This window comes from Myotis myotis, unplaced genomic scaffold (genome assembly GCF_014108235.1).
Source record: "Myotis myotis isolate mMyoMyo1 unplaced genomic scaffold, mMyoMyo1.p scaffold_m19_p_22, whole genome shotgun sequence".
In the NCBI taxonomy this organism is placed as follows: Eukaryota; Metazoa; Chordata; class Mammalia; order Chiroptera; family Vespertilionidae; genus Myotis; species Myotis myotis.
Window position 1 is genome coordinate 1,900,072 of NW_023416327.1, and position 19,140 is coordinate 1,919,211.

The following is a 19,140-nucleotide window of genomic DNA, read 5'->3' on the forward strand; positions in this document are numbered from 1 at the left end:
GAACCTTCCCTGAGTGCCTTGGGGCTCCTCCTGCATCCTGCACCCTCCGCAGTCACAGTATTTTTCCGGATGATGCTCTCATGGGGTGGTGAGATCTTGGGGATGAGAGCTTTGCCTCTGTGCCCCAGCCCCTGGCACAGAGAGGTGCTCAGTAAATCTGGAAGGAAGTGAAGGAGGGAGGGGAGCAAAGAAACTCCTCCCATAGGATTGGAGAGGATCTGGATCATCAGCACCTGGCACAGGGATGCTGGTCACGGAGCAAAGCCCAAGAATTAGCCCCCAAGGGACCTGAAAACAGGATTGGGTGATTTTCATGATGTCATCGAATGACTACGCTAATTGAGAAAGGAGTCTCGGCCTAGGGCTGTGCACCAAAGGGTTCTGGGTTTGATTCTGGTCAAGGGTACTGTACCTAGGTTCCCTGGCCCCGGCTCTGGTCGGGCGCGTGCAGGAGGCAACCAATCGATGTGTTTCTCTCACATCGCTTTTTCTCTCTCTCTAAAAGATCAACGGAAGCCCTGACTGGTTTTGCTCAGTGGCTAGAGCGTCAGCCTGCTGACTGAAGGATCCCAGGTTCTATTCCGGTCAAGGGCATGTACCTTGGTTTCGGGCATGTCCCCAGTAGGAGGTGTGCTGCAGGCAGCTGATGGATGTTTCTCATTGATGTTTCTAACTCTCTATCCCTCTCCCTTCCTCTCTGTAAAAAAATCAATAAAATATATATTTTTAAAAAAGATCAATGGAAAAATATCCTCTGGTAAGCATTAACAACAACAAACAAGCAAAAAACAAGAACAAGTCTCAGTGAGACTTTGTGGGGGTGAGTTGGAGTGGAGGGTGTCATTGTAACCGGTCAATCAGTGCATTCAGGCAGCCTGTCACTGCTTGAGCCAATCAAGCACAGACAGGGTTGAGTCACTTAGGAGTGCTTCTTCCAATCCTGCCGGCGGTCTGGGAGAGCAGCAAGTCATCCACCAAAATCTGGTCTGCACCCCACAAGCCAGCTGTTGATGTAGGGTAGGGCAAGGATTAGTACAGGCATGGGGAAGTAGGCTAGCAGGCTGGGGGGGGGGGACTCCATTGTTTGGGTACCAACGTTGTTAATCTTTCCATGATAATACAGGAGATAGCGGCTGGGAACATGGTTAATGACTCAGAGGCCTGCACCATGGCAGACATCTCAATGATAAGGTCCGTGGTGGCTGCCTGATCATATTTCCGCAGCATCATAATGAGTCGACCCTTCTAGGACCTTAGTGAATTCCAATATTGCTTCATATGTTCTCAGGTTACTTCTGGGACATTAAGCTCTTGTTACTGAGTACCTTTTTTTGCTAATAAATTAGTTGTGAACACATTTGTTTTCCTGAATGAAAGATTCTAGTTAATACTTTGGCATATAAACACAGTGGTTTTGAAAACATGTTTTTGTAACTCACAGGGTTCTGCTTGATTCCTGTGTCTGTCCCTTTCAGAATGAAAGATAAAATAATCCTGTAGAAATGTGCTAAAACCAATCATCCCTTACTTTGCGATTTATTAGAATGTAAGCAAAGAGAAGACTTATACATTGGTTTTATAGGATAAATGCTTATATTTCCCTCCCAGTAAGGCACTGATAATACTGTGCACATCTGTGGATCTGTATATTTATTACACTAGTCCTCAAAGGACGCTGTCAGCCAATTCCTGCGCAAAATGATCCTCTGCTGCCCTCCGGTGGCCATGCAAGGAATAACACTATGTGCCTCTGTCCATGGTGCTGCAATTCGAGGTAAAGCCCTGTGAACACAACCAAAAATTATACCCAGAAAAAATACCCCCACAAAATCATCATCGAAGCTGTCCAAGGCGCCAATCATTGTGTAGTCACGGCTCTGTGTTCTTCACCTCTTCCCGCCCTAGCTCTGCAAAGGGACACCCCTCCCTGTAGACTGTTGCACTGAGGTTCCTCTTATGGTAACGCACCCACCCTGCCTAATATGTTCGTTGGTGCCTTTTTATAAATCAAAAATATATTTTATTGATTTTTTTACAGAGAGGAGGGGAGAGGAAAACATCCATCAGCTGCTTCTTGCACACCCCCCACTGGGGATGTGCCCGCAACCAAGGTACATGCCCTTGACTAGGATTGAACCTGGGACCCTCCATTCCACAGGCCAACGCTGTATCCACTGAGCCACACTGGTTATGGCTCGTTGGTGCTGTTTTTAAGTACACTGGTGAGTGTATGTCTGGCAAGCAAATGCTCTAATCAGTTAGCCACACCAGCTACGGATTGTATGCACTTTTGTTGTTGTTATTTGAATTAATTTTTAACTCTAATTGACATACAATAATACATTACTTCCAGGCGTACGACATAGTGATTCAACATTTACATACCTTACAAAGTGATTCCCCCTAAATGTAGTTCACATCTGACTCGACTGCCTATGTTGCAGTTCCATCTCCATGATGTATTTCATAAATGATGTGATGGACTTTCCCAGCCCCAGTGGAGACAACCCAAGGCAGGTGTTGGCAGAAGAACAGCTGGAGGCTAATGTGATTGAGAGGGACTAGGGGTTGGGTTGTGGAGCGGCGTGTGTGTGACTGCAACGCTTCAGGGGCTTAGGCTAGAGGAGCAGTGGCTCTTTGGAGCTGACTGGGGGAAGGAGGTGAGATGCAAAGCTGCTGTCAGAAGACAGGTCCTTGCAGAAGCTCCAGGGAGAACATCCCAGCCTTTTCTCTTGTCCTGAGATGGGGAGCAGCCTGGATTTCCCACAGGTCCCAGTGTGATCACAGCGGCCCTTATAAGGGGGAGGCAGTAGGGTCAGGATCAGAGAGATGAGGCTGTGCTGCAGGCTGTGGAGATGGAGGCCAAAGGAGAGGCATTTTTTGGTGGTGGCTTCAGTGTCATTGCGGGCTCGTCCTCCTCATGGTTGCGGATGCCACGCACCAGGTCCTGCAGGTTCTTGTCGAACATGCGGTCAATGTGCCCTTGAACATCTCGAGGGCCATAACGACGGCAGCCAGTGGGCTGGAGACCCGGGATTCCTGATGCTGGATGGTGTGCCGGGACCCAGGGGCCGGTCTTGCTCCCTGTGGAGGGCTGTGCCTCCGGCCGCCACTGCCTGGCATGCAATCTGTGTATCTGGCAAACTGATGCACCACCGGCTACTGCTCCTATTCACTGTTAAAGATCTAATTTTGAAGCAAATTGTAGTAACCCTGAGTGGAAGTCAACAGGTTCTCTTGTGCCAGAAGCTGTTCCATCCTTGCTTCTTGACACAGTTGCTGCAGGGAAGAAATATCTGCACAGCATATGTCCCAAGGGACCTGGCGTCTATGGCCTACTGTTTTTAATATGTTTGTTCCCCTTTTTAGTGCTATGTGTTCTTACCAGCTCCAACTCGCCGGGAAAGGTTGTTTCCCCAGCTGGGAATATTTCCCTAGAGTCAGGGACGAACAGGACTAGGGAAGGGAATAAATCAGTACCCCCCCCCCCAGTGTTACAAAAATACAATGTACCGCTTATGAGGAACTCAGAGAAACTACCAAATGCTATACTCCTAAAAACCCGCCAATGCAGGGCAATGCCAAGGAAGACCACCAGGATCGCTAAAAGAACAACTATCAAACAGTTAAGGAAATACCGCTGCAAACAATGCAGGCAGGCTCCTTATCTAAAAATCTTATTGGAGCTATGCAAGCAGAAAGACTTCAACTAAGTGCCAGGGAGGTAGTTCATCACCATAGCTAAGATCACACTTAAGCTATGTAGCGGTCAAGCGGAATGAAGTTAACTAGAAGAGGACATTCAGCCAGGAAAAGGCGGGAGCCTGCAAGCGGGCCACGTCAGAACAAAGTCTTGCACACAAGACTTAGTGTTCAGAGGCAGAACTTTCCTTGATGTGATAAATAGTCCATAAGGACATGGAAAGCCAGGGAGGGTGCACTGATGCAGGTGGAAAGAGTCTTTGTATAACATAGGAAATTAATAGTGTAATGTATAACTTAGCTTTGATGATTTCATGAGCATGCTTGTTAATCATTGTCACTTGCTGTACTCCATTGTTGTTTGCTGGCTCACCTCCAATAAACGTCAGAAGGGATCAGAGGGTCTTTGCTACACTCCTGAGCGAGCGTAGCCCTCTGCTCTACTTCATCCTACACACCAAGCTTGCCTCAGTGTCTCCGTTCACAAACAACATCAACAAATGGCGCCCGAACAGGGACCCGAAGGTAAGACATTGGGGATGGGTAGGACCGAAAGGGTTTTGCCAGCGCAGAGTACGCAGAACTTTCGGCAATAGAGTCAGAGTCATGGGGAATAGCCGGTCGATGCAGAGTCAATATATAGCTGTCTTGAAATCATTGTTAAAGAGTTCAGGGGTAAAAGTGAAGAATGAGGCTTTTGAAAAAATTGAAGCAATTCAGCAGCACTGTTATTGGTTTAACACAGAAGGAAAACAGCAGTTAAATCTTAAGTTGTGGAAACAAGTTGGAAGGTCATTAAGGAGGGCTCATCCACAGGGAAATGCAATAGAGGCTGATGTGTGGGCTATTTTTAATTTAGTAACGTCAGCTTTACAGCCTTTTCAGTCTGATTCTGAAGATTGTGAAGAAATTCATTCCTATGAAGTCACAAAGTGCTGCTCCAGGAGCTGAGTGTTTAAATCCTGAGCCTCTCCCTCCTGGGAAATCACTACAACCTGAGCCGCTCCCATTAGAGGTCACTGAACCGAGGGAGTCAAGAAAAGGACAGAAGACTAGCGGGCAAAATGAATTAGGAGGTTATGAAAGAATAACCTCAGCCAGCGATTCAGAGCTACAGGATTCATCTTCTGCTGGTTCGGAAGAGGATCGTTACCCACCCCCCCCTTCCCCAAGTTAAGGAAAAGAAGGGTGAAGAGAAGGGAAACAGAGGTGAAAGAGCTTTTGTGGAATCTAAAAGAATTATTACTTACAGTAGTAAGGAAAAGAAAGGGAATAAAAGTCCTCAGGAGTTGGTCATTAGTCATTCATCAGCACTAGTCTTTAATCAGGTGTTAGCAGCTGAGACTCCAACACCCACCTGAGGACACAAAGAGCTGCTAATGCTCAATACCTTCAAGGGTTAAATTTAAACAGATTATAGATTAATTAATTTATATATATATTATTAATTATAATATTATATAATTACATATGTTATTAATTTTTATATATTAATTAATATAGAATTAATTTATACAGATTATAGATTAATTCCTTATTATTAAAATACAATAGCTAAGGCAGTATTAGCCCCAGGGCAATATCTGCAATTGAAATCCTAAAGGTGGGAAGAAGCCAGGAGAGTGGCGATGATAACGCCCAACAAAATCCACCTGGATGTAATTTTGGCCAAAACCTTTGAATTTCAGAAAATTATGTCAAAATTGTCATATACAGCGGGGCCTTGACTTACGAGTTTAATTCATTCCGTGATGGAGCTCGTAACTCAGATTACTCGTATGTCAAATCATTAAAGTGAACGAGTGAGACACGTGATGCTGGGCTGATGTTGTGACGTTCACTGTGACGTTCGCTGCGCCAACTAGCGATGGGGTATCTGAAGCTGGCTTGTAACCCGAATTTTAGCTCGCAACTCAAAGCAAAAAATCAGCCGAGAGACGGCTCGTATCTCAAAAAACTCATTAGTCGGGACACTCGTAAGTCAAGGCCCCACTGTATAAGAAACAACCTCCACTAGGTATGTTAGGGAAAATGTGCAGAATTTTAAAATAGTGTTAATCCTGTATCATGAAAGGGTAAGATGCAAATCGACCTAATGGTGGAAAGACCAGTGGCTGTGACACGCACTGACCACCAGGGGGCAGACACTCAATGCAGGAGCTGCCCCCTGGTGATCAGTGCGCTCCCACGGGGGCGGGGGGGGGGGGGGGGTGGCTGGGGGGGGGGGGGCGCTACTCAGCCAGAAGCCGGGCATGTCTGGGAGTCAAGACAAATTTGCCAAGTTTCAGACCAGGCTCATCGGACCCGGCTGTGGAGGGTAGTCAGCTGGTCTGGGTTCTTGGCTGACTGTTCTGGTGAGTGACCCCTGTCACCTGCCCAGCTATGGTCCCCAGCCAAGCTGGCCGTGCCCTTACCTGGGGGCAGATGAGCTGAGCGAAAGCAGATGGAGCCCACAACACCCGTGGCAGCCTCTGGGGTCACAGAGTGGGGGTTGTGATGGAGGCAGTGGCCAGGCCGTCCTGTTGCCTCTGCGGCTGATGTCCTTTCTGCCCCGAGACAGTGGCCGGCCCCATCGAGGGCAAGTACAGGGCCAGGTGCAGGAGCTGAGGAGCCACCAGGTGCAGCTGGAGTGGCCCTGGAGGCAGCAGGTGTCCCCGGGACAGGACAGGGGCTCAGCTGCCTGTCGGGGACGAGAGCTCAGTCCAGCAGCTGCCAGGTGGTGGGGGTGTGCACTCCCAGCTCCCTGCTCACGGGGCCCTGAGACCCTGTGAGCAAGGCTGAGGCAAAAGTGTGTTTTTGTGACTTTGGTCTGGGAGCCACATGCCATTTGCATAGCACAGGCCAGCCTTGCTGTGAAGGAGGGACCCTTCAAGGGCCTGGGAGACAGAGGTGGAGTGGGGGCCACCATGGGGGCAGATGGCCACACTGGGGAGGTGGGGGGGGGAGTGAGCAGCACCTGGTGGTGTGGGGTCCCCTCCCCACTGTATCTCAGTTCCAGCTTCTCACCCAGCGACGCCAGGATCTGTCCCATGCCCATCACGGATGCCACAGAACATGGGCAGTTCACGGTGTTTTCTCTGGGGTTGTGGGGTGGGGGCTGCACAGGGAAAGAACACAAAACTGAAGACACACACCTTCCTTCCTTAAAAAAGCATGAAATAGAGAAAAGAATAATAATGGATACTTATCATTGAAATCCCCTAGTTCATGTAGACTCTTCACAAGCCTGGTCACGGCAAGGGAAGGGTCTTTTCTTTTGTTTTATTTTTCTTTTTTGATGTGTTTTTTATTGATTTCCAAGCGAACGGGAGAGGGAGAAAGAGAGAAACATCAATGAGAGAGAATCATTGATTGGCTGCCTCTTGCAGGCCCTGCACTGGGGATCAAGCCTACAACCCGGGCATGTGCCCTGACCAGGAATTGAACCCTGACCTCCTGGTTCATAGGTCGAAGCTCAACCAATGAGCCACACCTGCCGGGCGGGAGAGGGAAGGTCATGGTCCCAGGTGCTGGGTTTGGGTGCCCCCTTCAGGAGCCCTCCTTCAGGAACAGGTGCTGTGCTAGGTCCCTCGGGCTGAGGGGTGATGGGCCCTCACCGCGTGTGCCTGCTCCCTGCATTGACGTCCGCTCTGTTGTAAGGAAAGCGGGGCCTCTGGTTGCTGTGGCCCCCTCGCCTCCCCAGGCAGACTCTTACCTGTTCCCTGGAGCCTCGCTGGACTCCCACCCATGGGCCCATGAGGGTCGGTGCTCCTGGCCTCGGTGGACGTTGCCTGTGAACCTGTGGCCAGGAATGACAAACACGGCCTGCCTGCTCTGTTCACGTGGGTCCATGGCCCATCAGACTCCCCATAAGAAACATGTAGTTAAGGATTTCAGACGGGTCAGGGGAGGGTTAGACCCGCAGACCCAGGTACAAGGCCAGGCACCAGGAGCTGCTTCGAGGAGGGCTTCGCACACACTGTGAGGTGAGGTGCACCAGCAGCTCTCAGCAGGGTGGCGAGGCCCTGTGTCCTGGTCACTCTCGGTGCCGCCTGCCCAGGCTCAGTGGGAGGGGGTGGCCTTGGGGGGAGGCCCATGCCTGACCCCATGCCTCCTGCTCAGGCAGCCGAGTCCACGCAGGACAGTGGGGCTGCTCGAGCTCTGAACTGGCTCCCGGGCCCCACGCCCTCTGCCTCCCTTGTCACCTCAAGGCCTGGCAGATGCTGTTCACCGAGAGACGCGCGTTCTAGCCACCCTGAGCCAGAGGCGCCGGTGCTGACCCCACTCTGAATGACACTCCAAAGGCCAGGTCACCCTCCCACTTCATAGATTGGAAAGAGGCAGAGACCTTGGGGGTCTTGCCTTAGGACACACAGTTGTGAGGGCAGAGCTGAGACTCAAACCCTTGTGGACAGACCTGGCCCCCACATGCTGTGCCCAGGCGAGATGCCAACGCTACACAGGCAGCAAGAAGGGTGAGGGCGACCAGTGCCCAGACTGAGGCAGCACAGGTGTGTGCACTGGCACCCGGGCACACACAGGCACACACGCACACGCGTGCGCACACAGCATGCGTGCGCACACACACGCACGCAAGCACACATGCACACAAACACACGCGCACACACACGGGCGCGCACACACACACCATGCACGCACGCATGCACACACGCACACATGCACACAAACACGCGTGCGCACACACACACACACACATACACGCACACGCACACACGCGCGCACACACACATACATGGACACGCACACACGCACATACATACACGCACACACACACACACGCACACATACACGGACACATACACGGACATGCACACACGCGTGCACACACACGCGCACACACGCGTGCGCACACACACACACACACACGCACGCCCTCCCTGGCTTTCACCTCTGAGGCTACAGAGGTCGGAGGAATCAGGGAGGAGCCAGGAGAAGACAAGGGGCTGGTGGGGGCTATTCCCAGTCCTGGTGAGTCTGTCTCAGTCCCTCTCCCTGGCAGGAACCTCACTGGACTGATGCCAGATTCTGCTTTCTCGGGCTGAGTGTCTGTGGCTGAGGGTTCTCTGAGGCCCTCCTGGAACTCTGCTTTCAGTGATAAGGGGGATGAGGCATGTCGGCTTCAGGTTTGTCTGGACACAAACTTTATTAAAACGAGGCCAAAAACACCTTTGGGGACATTGATGTTGACATCCCGGCAGCACTTAAGGAACGGTTTGTCTATTACCTCTCCTCATAAAAGTGGAGGATGTTTGAGCAGTTACTTCTGTACTAATTACACTCTTGGGGAGGGAAAGGGGCCAGCAGGCTTCCTCTGGAGCCCCCTCAGAGCTGGGGTATGAGGTATGTGGTGCCTACACTTGCCCTGTGGCTGCTGAGGTGCGATTTAGGGCTCATGACTCATCCTCCCTGCAAACACCGGGCTTCTCCCCTGAGTGTGTCCTCTGGTGTTTGGTGAGAGATGACTTATCTGTAAAGCCTCGACCACACTCCCTGCACACATAGGGCTTCTCCCCTGAGTGTGTCCTCTGGTGTCTGATGAGATGTGACTTCTGTGTAAAGCCTGGCCCACACTCCCTGCATACATAGGGCTTCTCCCCTGAGTGTGTCCTCTGGTGTCTGATGAGATGTGACTTCTGTGTAAAGCCTGGCCCACACTCCCTGCACACACAGGGCTTCTCCCCTGAGTGTGTCCCCTGGTGTGTGATGAGATGTGACTTCTGTGTAAAGCCTCGCCCACACTCCCTGCATACATAGGGCTTCTCCCCTGAGTGTGTCCCCTGGTGTGTGATGAGATGTGACTTCTGTGTAAAGCCTGGCCCACACTCCCTGCACACACAGGGCTTCTCCCCTGAGTGTGTCCCCTGGTGTGTGTTGATATGTGACCCATCATTGAAGCCTTGCCCACACCCTCCAGGCTTGATTGTTACAATTTTTGACATTCTTACTCCCACAGATAATTTGCCTGTGTTCTTTGGATTAACATTCTGGCCTGTGCTGGGCTCTTCCTCCATTATTCTTTCACTCTCACTAGAGCTCCCTGTTTGTCCATTGGGAGGCTTGAAAGAGGCCCTTGAAGTTCCCCTGTGCCTGATCCTTTTAAACAAAGGTTTGGACCTTCCTTTGACCTCTTGACCTTCAGCTTTGTCATTCCAGCCATGTGGACCAGGATGTTGTTGCTGCTGCTGATTCTGATTCTCTGGGCTGGGTTCCTCTGACTGGAGGTGTTTTCCTACAGATGCTCCTGGCAGAATCTCAGAGGGATGATTGCGTTTCACATGTTGGCTGAGGAATGTCTGATTGGAGAAGGCCACAGAGCAGGAGGGACATGGGTGGATCTCTGGCTTTGGTTCTGCTGAAGGAGAAAGTTTTGGTCAGGGCAGGTGTGGGCAAGGCTGCCTGTGCCGTACGCTCTGTCTCCTGGTAAGACCTGTCCCCGGAATCATTCTTACTGTGTTGACAGTGGAATGTCTGCCTCCCACAAAGTGTTCCTTCACAGTCTATTTTTCTTTTTCTTTGTCTGCACTACTCTTCTTCAGAAATCCAGAGACCCCATATCGAAAGTCTTTTCTACAGCCCTGGCCAGTGTGAATCAGTGGATAGAGCCTCAGCCTGTGGACTGAAAGGTCCCGGGTTCGATTCCCATCAAGGGCATGCGCTTTGGTTGCAGGCTTCTCCCCGGCCCGGGCCCTGGTCAGGGATTGTGCAGGAGGCAACAAATCGATGTGTTCCTCTCACATTGATATTTCTCTCTGTCTTTCCCTCTCTCTTTCACTCTCTATAAAAATCAATGGAAAAATATCCTTGGGTGAGGATTGAAAAGAAAAAAGGTCTTACAGATCAAGGACCATCAGAAGCCATGTCACTCCTTATATGGGTGGGACTATAGTGACCTTTCCACATACATGTATCTTCTAAGTCATGTTAAAGAGAAAAACCACAGGCCTGGCCAGGTAGCTCAGTGGTTGAGCATCAACCCATGAACCAGGACGTCACCAGTTTGAGTCCTGGTCAGGGCACATGCCCAGGTTTTGTGCTCTATCCCAGCAGGAGGCAGCTGATCCATGTTGATATTTCTATCTCTCTCTTCGTTTCCCTTCCTCTCTCTCTCAAATCACTAAAAATATTTAAAAATAGAGAAACCATAGGCCCCAACTAGCAATTGCTTCTCTCTCAGTTTTCCACAAATCATAAAATGGAAATATGTCTTTCCTCACACAGTATTCCTAATTGATTTCTTTCAGTGTTAGCCTATTTCAAATACAATACAAAGTCCTGTTTCAAAATATTTTCCCAACCATGCCCTAGCCAGTTTGGCTCAGTAGATAGAGCATCGCCTTGGGGACTCCAGGGTCCTGGGTTTGATTCTAGTCAAGAGCATGTACCTTGGTTGCAAGCCCAATCCCCAGCCCTGGTTGGGGTGTGTGTGGGAGGCAAGCTATTGATGTCTCTCTCTCTCTGTCTCTCCCTCTCCCTTCTACTCTCTCTAAAGAAAAAATCATTGGAAAAATATCCTCGGGTGAGGATTACCAAGAACAATAAAAATATTTCCCCAACCTGCTTCTTACACTCCTGACTCCCATCCCTCTCCAGCCAGTCCGCCTTCCTCTCTCACTTGCCATTGAAATAATCTGAGAGGGGATTCCCCACTGAAGTTTATTTTCCAAAAAAATTTAACAAAGCATAGTTTTAGAACATGCCACTCTGCAGTTGAAAACTGCCCAATTGTCCCGTCTCACTCAAGAAAGTCCCCAGTATCTTAGCTTGGATCATAGGCACTGTATTTCCAGGCTGCTAGGCATCTGTCCAACTTCCATTCTTACCCTCTGTACCGAGACTGAGACGGGAGTAGCCCTCAGCCAGATCAACACCCCAGCTCTTTCTTTCCCTGCACCAGCTGCTTCCTCTGCCCAGGACCCTGTGCCACAGGTGTTGTAAATGTTGTCTCCTGAGAAAGCCCTTCCCTGACCTTCAGAATCCAACACACACACCCTCCCCTCACACTGATCCCTAGGCACTTGTCCTGGGCCCGTTTTCTCTGAAGCGCTAATCACTGTGTAATATTAAGCACATGCACATATGTATGCCTGGGCTACCCTCCTTCACCAGCCAGCTGCTCAGGAGCAGTGATTCTGATCATCATGTTAATCTGTATTTCCAGCTCCCAGAAGCCTTTGTGGCACCGAGTAGGAATTCACATGACAAGTCACTGAAATAATGAATGAATGCATGTTAACACACACATTTCATTTAGAAATATGCAGTAAATGAAGAAGAAACAGCTAAAAGTGTTTTTTTAAAAAAACCCACAGACCACCTAGGTGAGAGAGCTGGTAAGTGCCTAAAAACTTCTTTTTTTGCCTCTAACCCTTTCAGCACTATATGAGGCTGTGCATTTTGTGCATGAAGTATTTTTAAAAATGGAACACAAATTGGCCCTGGCCAGTGTGGCTCAGTTGGTTGAGCATTGTCCCCTTCACCCAGAGGTAGCCAGTTTGATTCCTGGTCAGGGCACATGTCTGGGTGGTGGACTTGATCCCCAGTAGGGGGCGTGCAGGAGGCAGCAGATTGATATTTCTCTCCCTCTCCCTTCATCTCTGTCTCTAAAACCAATAAAAGCATATTTTTAAAAATTAGAACAAAAATAAAAATATTAAAATTGTTCCTAAGAATCAAAGACCTATGTGATGAGCCATCAATTTCTGAAGCATTTGATTTGAAGCTTTGCTGACTCTAGAGTGGATTTTACTCCACTTGAGAGTTGGACTCTGAAAACTTCTAAGAATTCTTTCTTTCCATGTTGAAGAAGAGTGGTGCCCACCTCTCCCGGCCACAAGCTCTGTCTTCCACTTGCTGCCCCACTTGATGCCCAGCTTTTGGCCATACTCTTCTCCATACCAGACCAGCAGCTCACAGCCCGTCCTCACGACCCGGCAGGTTTGGTAGAAAATCTGCCTGTGATATTGAAAGGCCACCAGGTTCTGTTCTTCGTCATCCCGGGCGCAGTTCACATACCTGGCGTTGAGGCAGATGAAAGGAAAGAAAACCACAGGCGATGAGTTTCCACTACCTGTCATATTCGTGTCCAGCTCCTCACTGACGCTTAAGGCCCTCAGCACTGATGGCACCCACACCCATGCTCCTGAGGAAACTTCTGTTCAATGTCCAAGCCTCTGTCACAATGTCATGTGAATTCCTGTCTCTAAGTCCTGCTCACAGTGCTCATCCTGCCTAATGCCATTTCCAAAGCCTCATTCCAGACTTCCCCATCAAACCCGGTGGCCTCTAGCTTCTCTAAGCTGTAAGTCAGGTTCTGTGTTACACCACAGAATTCGGGGCTTGATCTAGGACTCACATCATTCAACACTCAGTCCAAGTCTACCTTCTCTTCAGAGGCCTTTGTCGAGTCTCCCCACACTTTATTGAAGGCATCATTCAGTTGCCTCCCCCAGGTTCCCACAGAAATGTGGAGGTCTCTCTGTCTTAGAAAAATAACACAGAACAATAGTAGTTTATTCATAATCTGTCTCCCCTGACACAAGAGAGCCCCTCAGGAAAGGGCCATGAGCACTATTACTCTGCAGGCTCCAACATCCAGTTCTAGTTAGTACTGAGTCTGGGATGATGTGCTGCCCTCACAGGTTTAGACTATCCTTGGTTCAAGGCTATCTTGGCACTGGGCACTTCTTGAAAAATAGGAAAATTAGAGTTAAATGTTTATGAAATAAAATGTTTCATGTCCATCTGCAGTAAGTCCTCCCTAGGGACATGGATTGTGTGATCTGTGTAAGTAATGAATTCCTTCCTCTAAACTGGAATATAGTAAGTGTTTAACTAATGTCAGTTAGATAAATCACAGAGTAATCCAGGGTCCTCAAGGTTTTTCCCAGTGCCCAAACTAGAGACTTCTATTTTGAGGACATATGCTATACTTTTACCTCCTTTTTTCCTAAATGTCTCTAGATGGTAAAGATCACTGTATGGAGAAAAAAGGGGAACAGAGGACTGAGGGAGACCATTAGGGAGGCATGATGGGAAGGACAGACGTGTGGGCAGTGAGGCATGAGTGTCCCCTCTGGCACCCAGAAACCTAGTGACCTTACCTCATCCAGTTGGCCTGAGATGTATCCTTTCCGTCCACATACTCATAGCAGTTTCTCCCTTTGGTGATCTGCATTTCAGGAAAAGAAGTTAAAGGCCGTGTGTGTGTGTGTGTGTGTGTGTGTGTGTGTGTGTGTGTGTGTGTGGTTGTGTGTACATAATAGGATAATTACTTTGCTCTACTGTCATCAAATCTCTTTCAGCCTGCATGGTGATTCAACTGCCAATGGTGATCACAGGATATTTTTCTTACTCATCATCTACACGTCGGAGTCAATTTGTCCACTAAGCAGGAGCCCCACAAGGGAGGAGTCTGTACCACTTTGCTCCCATTTACCCTCTGATCCTTAGAGAGGAGCTCCATGTTCATGCAAAGTCCGCTCAGTACACAGAGCTAACTCACCATATGGTCCCAATCCATGTCCCAGCATGAAGAAGGTGGAGGCCCCCCCCCAGCCACAGGAGGGATGGGAAGCCAGAGGACAGGGAAGAGGTAAAGTTCTCACCAGCCAGGAGTAGCCACTGTTGGCTGTGGCTTCATCTTCTGTGATCTGACCCTCATAAGGTCCAAAGTGCAGGCCCACGGGCAGATCACATTCCTCATTCCACACTCCAAGCCCAGCCTCAGGGATGCCTGATGGTCCGATTCTCAACCCAGGGGGCAGAGTGAGGGCTGAGCGGTTGGCATGCCCCTTGTCCACGGCACTGTCTTTTACAAACGTAGGAGGCCCATGCACAGCACAGCTGTCGATGAAGAAGTTCTGACACTTCTCACAATCTGGAGGCAAGAGCAACAGGGAAGAGGGAGGGTGCAGTGCATGTTCCTGGACATGAAGAGCTTCAGAAAGAACTCACATCAGTGAGCCTCAATCCTGTACTCCCGGTCACGAGAGGAAGGGAATGATTTGGGCACCCAAAGACCAGGTGAAATTATTGCATCAAGGACATAACATGCTCTTTGGTGAGGGTCAGCTTACAGAGGTAGTCATCGCCCTGGGGCTCGCTGATCTCTTGGTAGACATGGCCCTTTCTCTCTCGTAGGCTATACATCTTCACTTCGATCTCCTTTCTCCTGGGGTCTACATGGGAGAAGGGCAGGTGAACAAGAGGGTGAGGTCTGGAACATGAGTCCCTGTCTTGTCAGAAAACACACAATGTCCTCTCATTGAATGGTCACCCGTTCTTTTATATTATCTGGTATTTTCCTCTGTTAACTAAAAGACTAGCACTCCACACTGACTACCGATGGCTGATTCAATTATAGTTTCTAGATGATCCCAGTATGAGGCTCAACCTCCCAAGCTTTAGTCATTCATAAAGTATGTATTGAGGGCACATTATGTGTTAGGCACTGAGTAAAGACCTGGGCACACAACCCCAAGAGAATATGGTTGCTATTATCACAGATAGATTTATTGGACAACTTGCATGTGTCAATTGTTTGAGATTTAATTTAATGCTTTCAAACTATATGTGAACCATGTTTCCTGACGTTCACTTTACACATTAGCACTCAGGAGTTCAGAGAGTTTGTAAGATTAGCTCAAAGCTTCAGTGCTAACTCCAGTTTCAAATACAGGCCTATGCAAAGTCCACCCCACATACCTAGGCTATACTGATCAGCCTTTCTAGAAGAATTAGTGGAACTGAAATCTCCAAATTATGTAACTTACCCAATTTTTATCTAGGGTGCTGTCCGGAGGGACTTGCTTCTCCAGGAGGGGGCACTGGTTTCTGAGTCTGCTCTGAGCCACTTGTGGTCAACAAATTTTCTGTTCCTGACAATTCCTTCAAAGTAGACTCATTACTTAATGACGTCCTGGACTTTGCCTTCAATGTTGAAGTCCCATATTAAAAGGTAACATGCATTTATTTAATTATGTAGGGTTTATGATATATTTTCACATACATGACTTCAATGAACACTTCAACAACTCTGAAATACCTGGGAAGTATGAATATTAGAGGAAAAAGAAATGGCCAATGTGGGTTGTGAATTGAAGACTAGAACCCATGCCTTAAAGATCTTTTTTTTATAGAACAGTGAGAGTGAAGGATACTGGGAAGAGAATAAGACATAGTTGGGCCCTAACCAGTGTAGCTCAGTTGATAGAGTGTCAGCCTGCGGACTGAAGGGTCCTGAGTTCAATTCCGATCAAGGGCGAGTGACTTGGTTGCAGGCTCCTCCTCCCTGGCCCGGGCCCTTGTCTGGGCTTATGCAGGAGGCAACTAATCAATGTGTCTCTCTCACATTGATTTTTCTTCTATCTCTCCCTCTCTCTTCTATTCTCCCTAAAAATCAATGAGAAAATATCCTTGGGTGAGGATTAAGAAAAAAAGAAAGAAAGAAAGAAATAGTTGGCAGAGCCCTGGCTGGTGTAGCTCAGTTGGTTGAACTGGAGGGTTGCCGGTTCCATTCCCGGTCATGGTACATGTCCTGGTTACGGGTTAGATCCCAGGTTGGGGTCTGTGTAGGAGCCAACCGATCCATGTTTTTCTCTCTCACTGATGCTTCTCTCCCTCTCCCTTCCTCTTTCTCTCTAAAATCAATAAAAACATATATTTTTCAAAAGAAATGGCTGGCAGAAACCTATCATGACAATAAGGAAAATTATGCTAAAACTAGAGACCCAGTGCATGAATTCATGCACCAGTGGGTCCCTCATCCTGGCCTGTGGGATCAGGCCAAAACTGGCTCTCTGACATTCCCCGAGAGGTCCTGGATTGCGAGAGGGCACAGGCTAGGCTGAGGGACCCCACTGGGGCACGATCGGGGCTGGGGAGGGACACGGGAGGTTGGCCAGCTGGGGAGGAACCGCAGGAGGGCTCCAGGGTGTGTCCGGCCATCTCACTCAGTCCCGATCAGCTGGACCCCAGCAGCAAGCTAACCTATAGGTCAGAGCGTCTTCCTCCTGGTGATCAGTGCACGTCATAGCAACTGGTCTACCGGTTGACTGTCTGCCCCTTGGTGGTCAGTGCACATCATAGCGAGCAGTTAGTGGCATTAGCATGTCATCAGCATATTATGCTTTGATTGGTTGAACGGGCGACTGGACATTTAGCATATTATATAGGATGTGCAAATTACTATATCATGGAAAGAATATTTGTAATTAGATTAGTTGGTTCCCACCAATTCTGTTTGAATAAGGTTGTGCTACTAGCTAGTTTTCTTCATTTTTCTGACCTATAACATGCTAATTCTTAATGTTATAATGAACATGAAATATAATGGTGTTCACCAAAGTGTTCTGTGAGCTCTTTGATACAGTATGAATGTGAAATTACAGTCCTGCTATCAATGTACCTCTCAGTCATCTCTATATTTGAAATCACATGTAAATTATCTTCATTATTTTTTGACCCTATTCTAGTTTAATTTGTAAATTTTAAAGCACTCTTTCAACAAACATTCAGGGGCCCTCAGGGACCCTGAGCTGGGCCTGGGACTTCTGGAAGAGAAGAATCTGGTGTGAACCAAAGAGCTCACAATGCAGAGGTAGGCAGGCGGAGCAAATGATTCAAACAAGATGACATTGGCCTAATTAGAGCTCAGAGAAAGAAGCCATGCTTCTTACTGGAATGAGCACTCAAAGCCAGTTCCAGATGGATGAGCTTCTATTGAATAGTGTGTCATCTCTATGAAGTCCTTAAGTCACTTTATTATTTATTGTTTCTCAATCGTCAAACCTGAAGCTCCCCAGAGTTGAGAGATGCTTTCTTTTATTTGACTGGGAGGCTCTGATGCTGGGGCTCCTATATCTTTCTTCATCTGGGACCATGCACCGTGCAAACTGCCTATATGTCAGTGAACTTCTGCAAGTCGGAAGTCTTAGTGCATTTCTCACTGCAGCATAGCGTTTGGAATCATCAGTCAGTGAAAGACGTAATCATGTATGGATAAGACAGTGGAAAGTGCATAAAACTATGGAAATTTTAATGAGCTTATAAAGTGGTTTAGAGATGAAGCTATGGATTAGATTGCACGACCACTGATACTGTGATCTCAGACATACAATCAAACATTTCTATATGTCTGAAACCTCAGTTTCCTCATCAGAGATGGTGATAGTTATAGTACCTACCTCATAGGGTTGTGGTAAGGTTTAAGTGAGTTAATTCACGTAGAATTCGTAGAGTCTGAAGCATTGTGAAGATAAAACCCACGGTAGCTACTATTGTTGCTGATGTTTTAACTACTAAGATGATATTGGGCATTTTGTTGAAGAGGTGAGGAAAGGAAGGTGGCAGTTCCTAGGGCGCACTCTGATTTTCCTCCTCTTCCCTGCATTTTCATCCAGGAGGAAGATTTTCTTTTCAACAGGATTTGGGAAATACTCACCTTCTGATGTTTATTCTGTTCCACTCTGAAGGCCACCCAAGAAGGTTTAGCTAAAAGATGGTGAGAAATCAATAATATATATAATTTCAGAGAGGAAGGGAGAGGGCGAGGGAGATAGAGAGAGAAACATCAATGATGATAGAGAATCATGGATTAGCTGCCTCCTGAACACCCCACACCAGGCATCGACCCCACAACCTGGGCATGTGCCCTGACCGGGAATCGAACTGTGACCTCCTGGTTCATAGGTTGACGCTCAATCTCTGAGCCACGCCTTTCGAGAAATCAGTTTTGGTTGGTAATTGTTTCAAAATCTGGAGATTCTTATCTTTCAGAATTCTGAATCAGAGAGTAATCCAAGGACAGACGAAGGATGATTAGAAAATGTTTTCTGAGGTTTCATTAGGCTTATGATTTTATTGGGAGCATCAGCTAATTTCCTTAAATGTTTAAAAATAGACAAAACCCCATCTGTACTTCATCCTCTGTTCAATATATATATTTAAATTGGCCTAGCCTGGCTGGGAGGCTCAGTTGGTTGGAGTATCATCTTGTACACCACAAGGTTTCAGGTTTGATCCTTATTGGGGTGTACACGGGAGGCAACGGATAAATGTTCCTCTCTCACATTGATGTTTCTGTCTCCCTTTCTGTCTCCCTCCCTTCCTCTCCCTAAATTCAATGAATATCCTTGGGTGAGGGTTTAAAAAATAAAATTGCCCTAAAAAGCAAAAAATAAAAAATTAGCCTTTCATGACACAAGTATAATAAAGGTCATGTAACTGCAAAGAATCTCTACTCTGTAACCCGGCCCTTTCTCCTCTCTGTCTTCTGTCTTCACACTGGCCTTGTCCAGTCCAAGGCACCAGGACCACCTTGCCTCCTTTCTTTCTTATCCTTCCTCCTTTGCACATTTGGAATGTGACCACCTTCTCTAATCACTAGATTCTGATCAGCATCACACAGTCTTAGGAACAAAGACTCAGGTCTAGTCACCC

The 19,140-nt window shown here is 48.0% G+C and overlaps 1 protein-coding gene across 1 annotated transcript in view; it reads right to left on the minus strand.

The window, feature by feature from the left end:
* Nucleotides 1–9,092: 9,092 nt before the first annotated feature.
* Nucleotides 9,093–19,140, minus strand: part of PRDM9 (PR/SET domain 9) — a 12,569-nt gene continuing 2,521 nt past the window's right edge. The window contains 7 exon segments of the mRNA XM_036355244.1: nucleotides 9,093–10,051; nucleotides 12,521–12,714; nucleotides 13,803–13,870; nucleotides 14,307–14,578; nucleotides 14,778–14,879; nucleotides 15,474–15,630; nucleotides 18,143–18,192. Of these exon segments, the coding sequence (XP_036211137.1) occupies nucleotides 9,093–10,051; nucleotides 12,521–12,714; nucleotides 13,803–13,870; nucleotides 14,307–14,578; nucleotides 14,778–14,879; nucleotides 15,474–15,630; nucleotides 18,143–18,192 (1,802 nt within the window).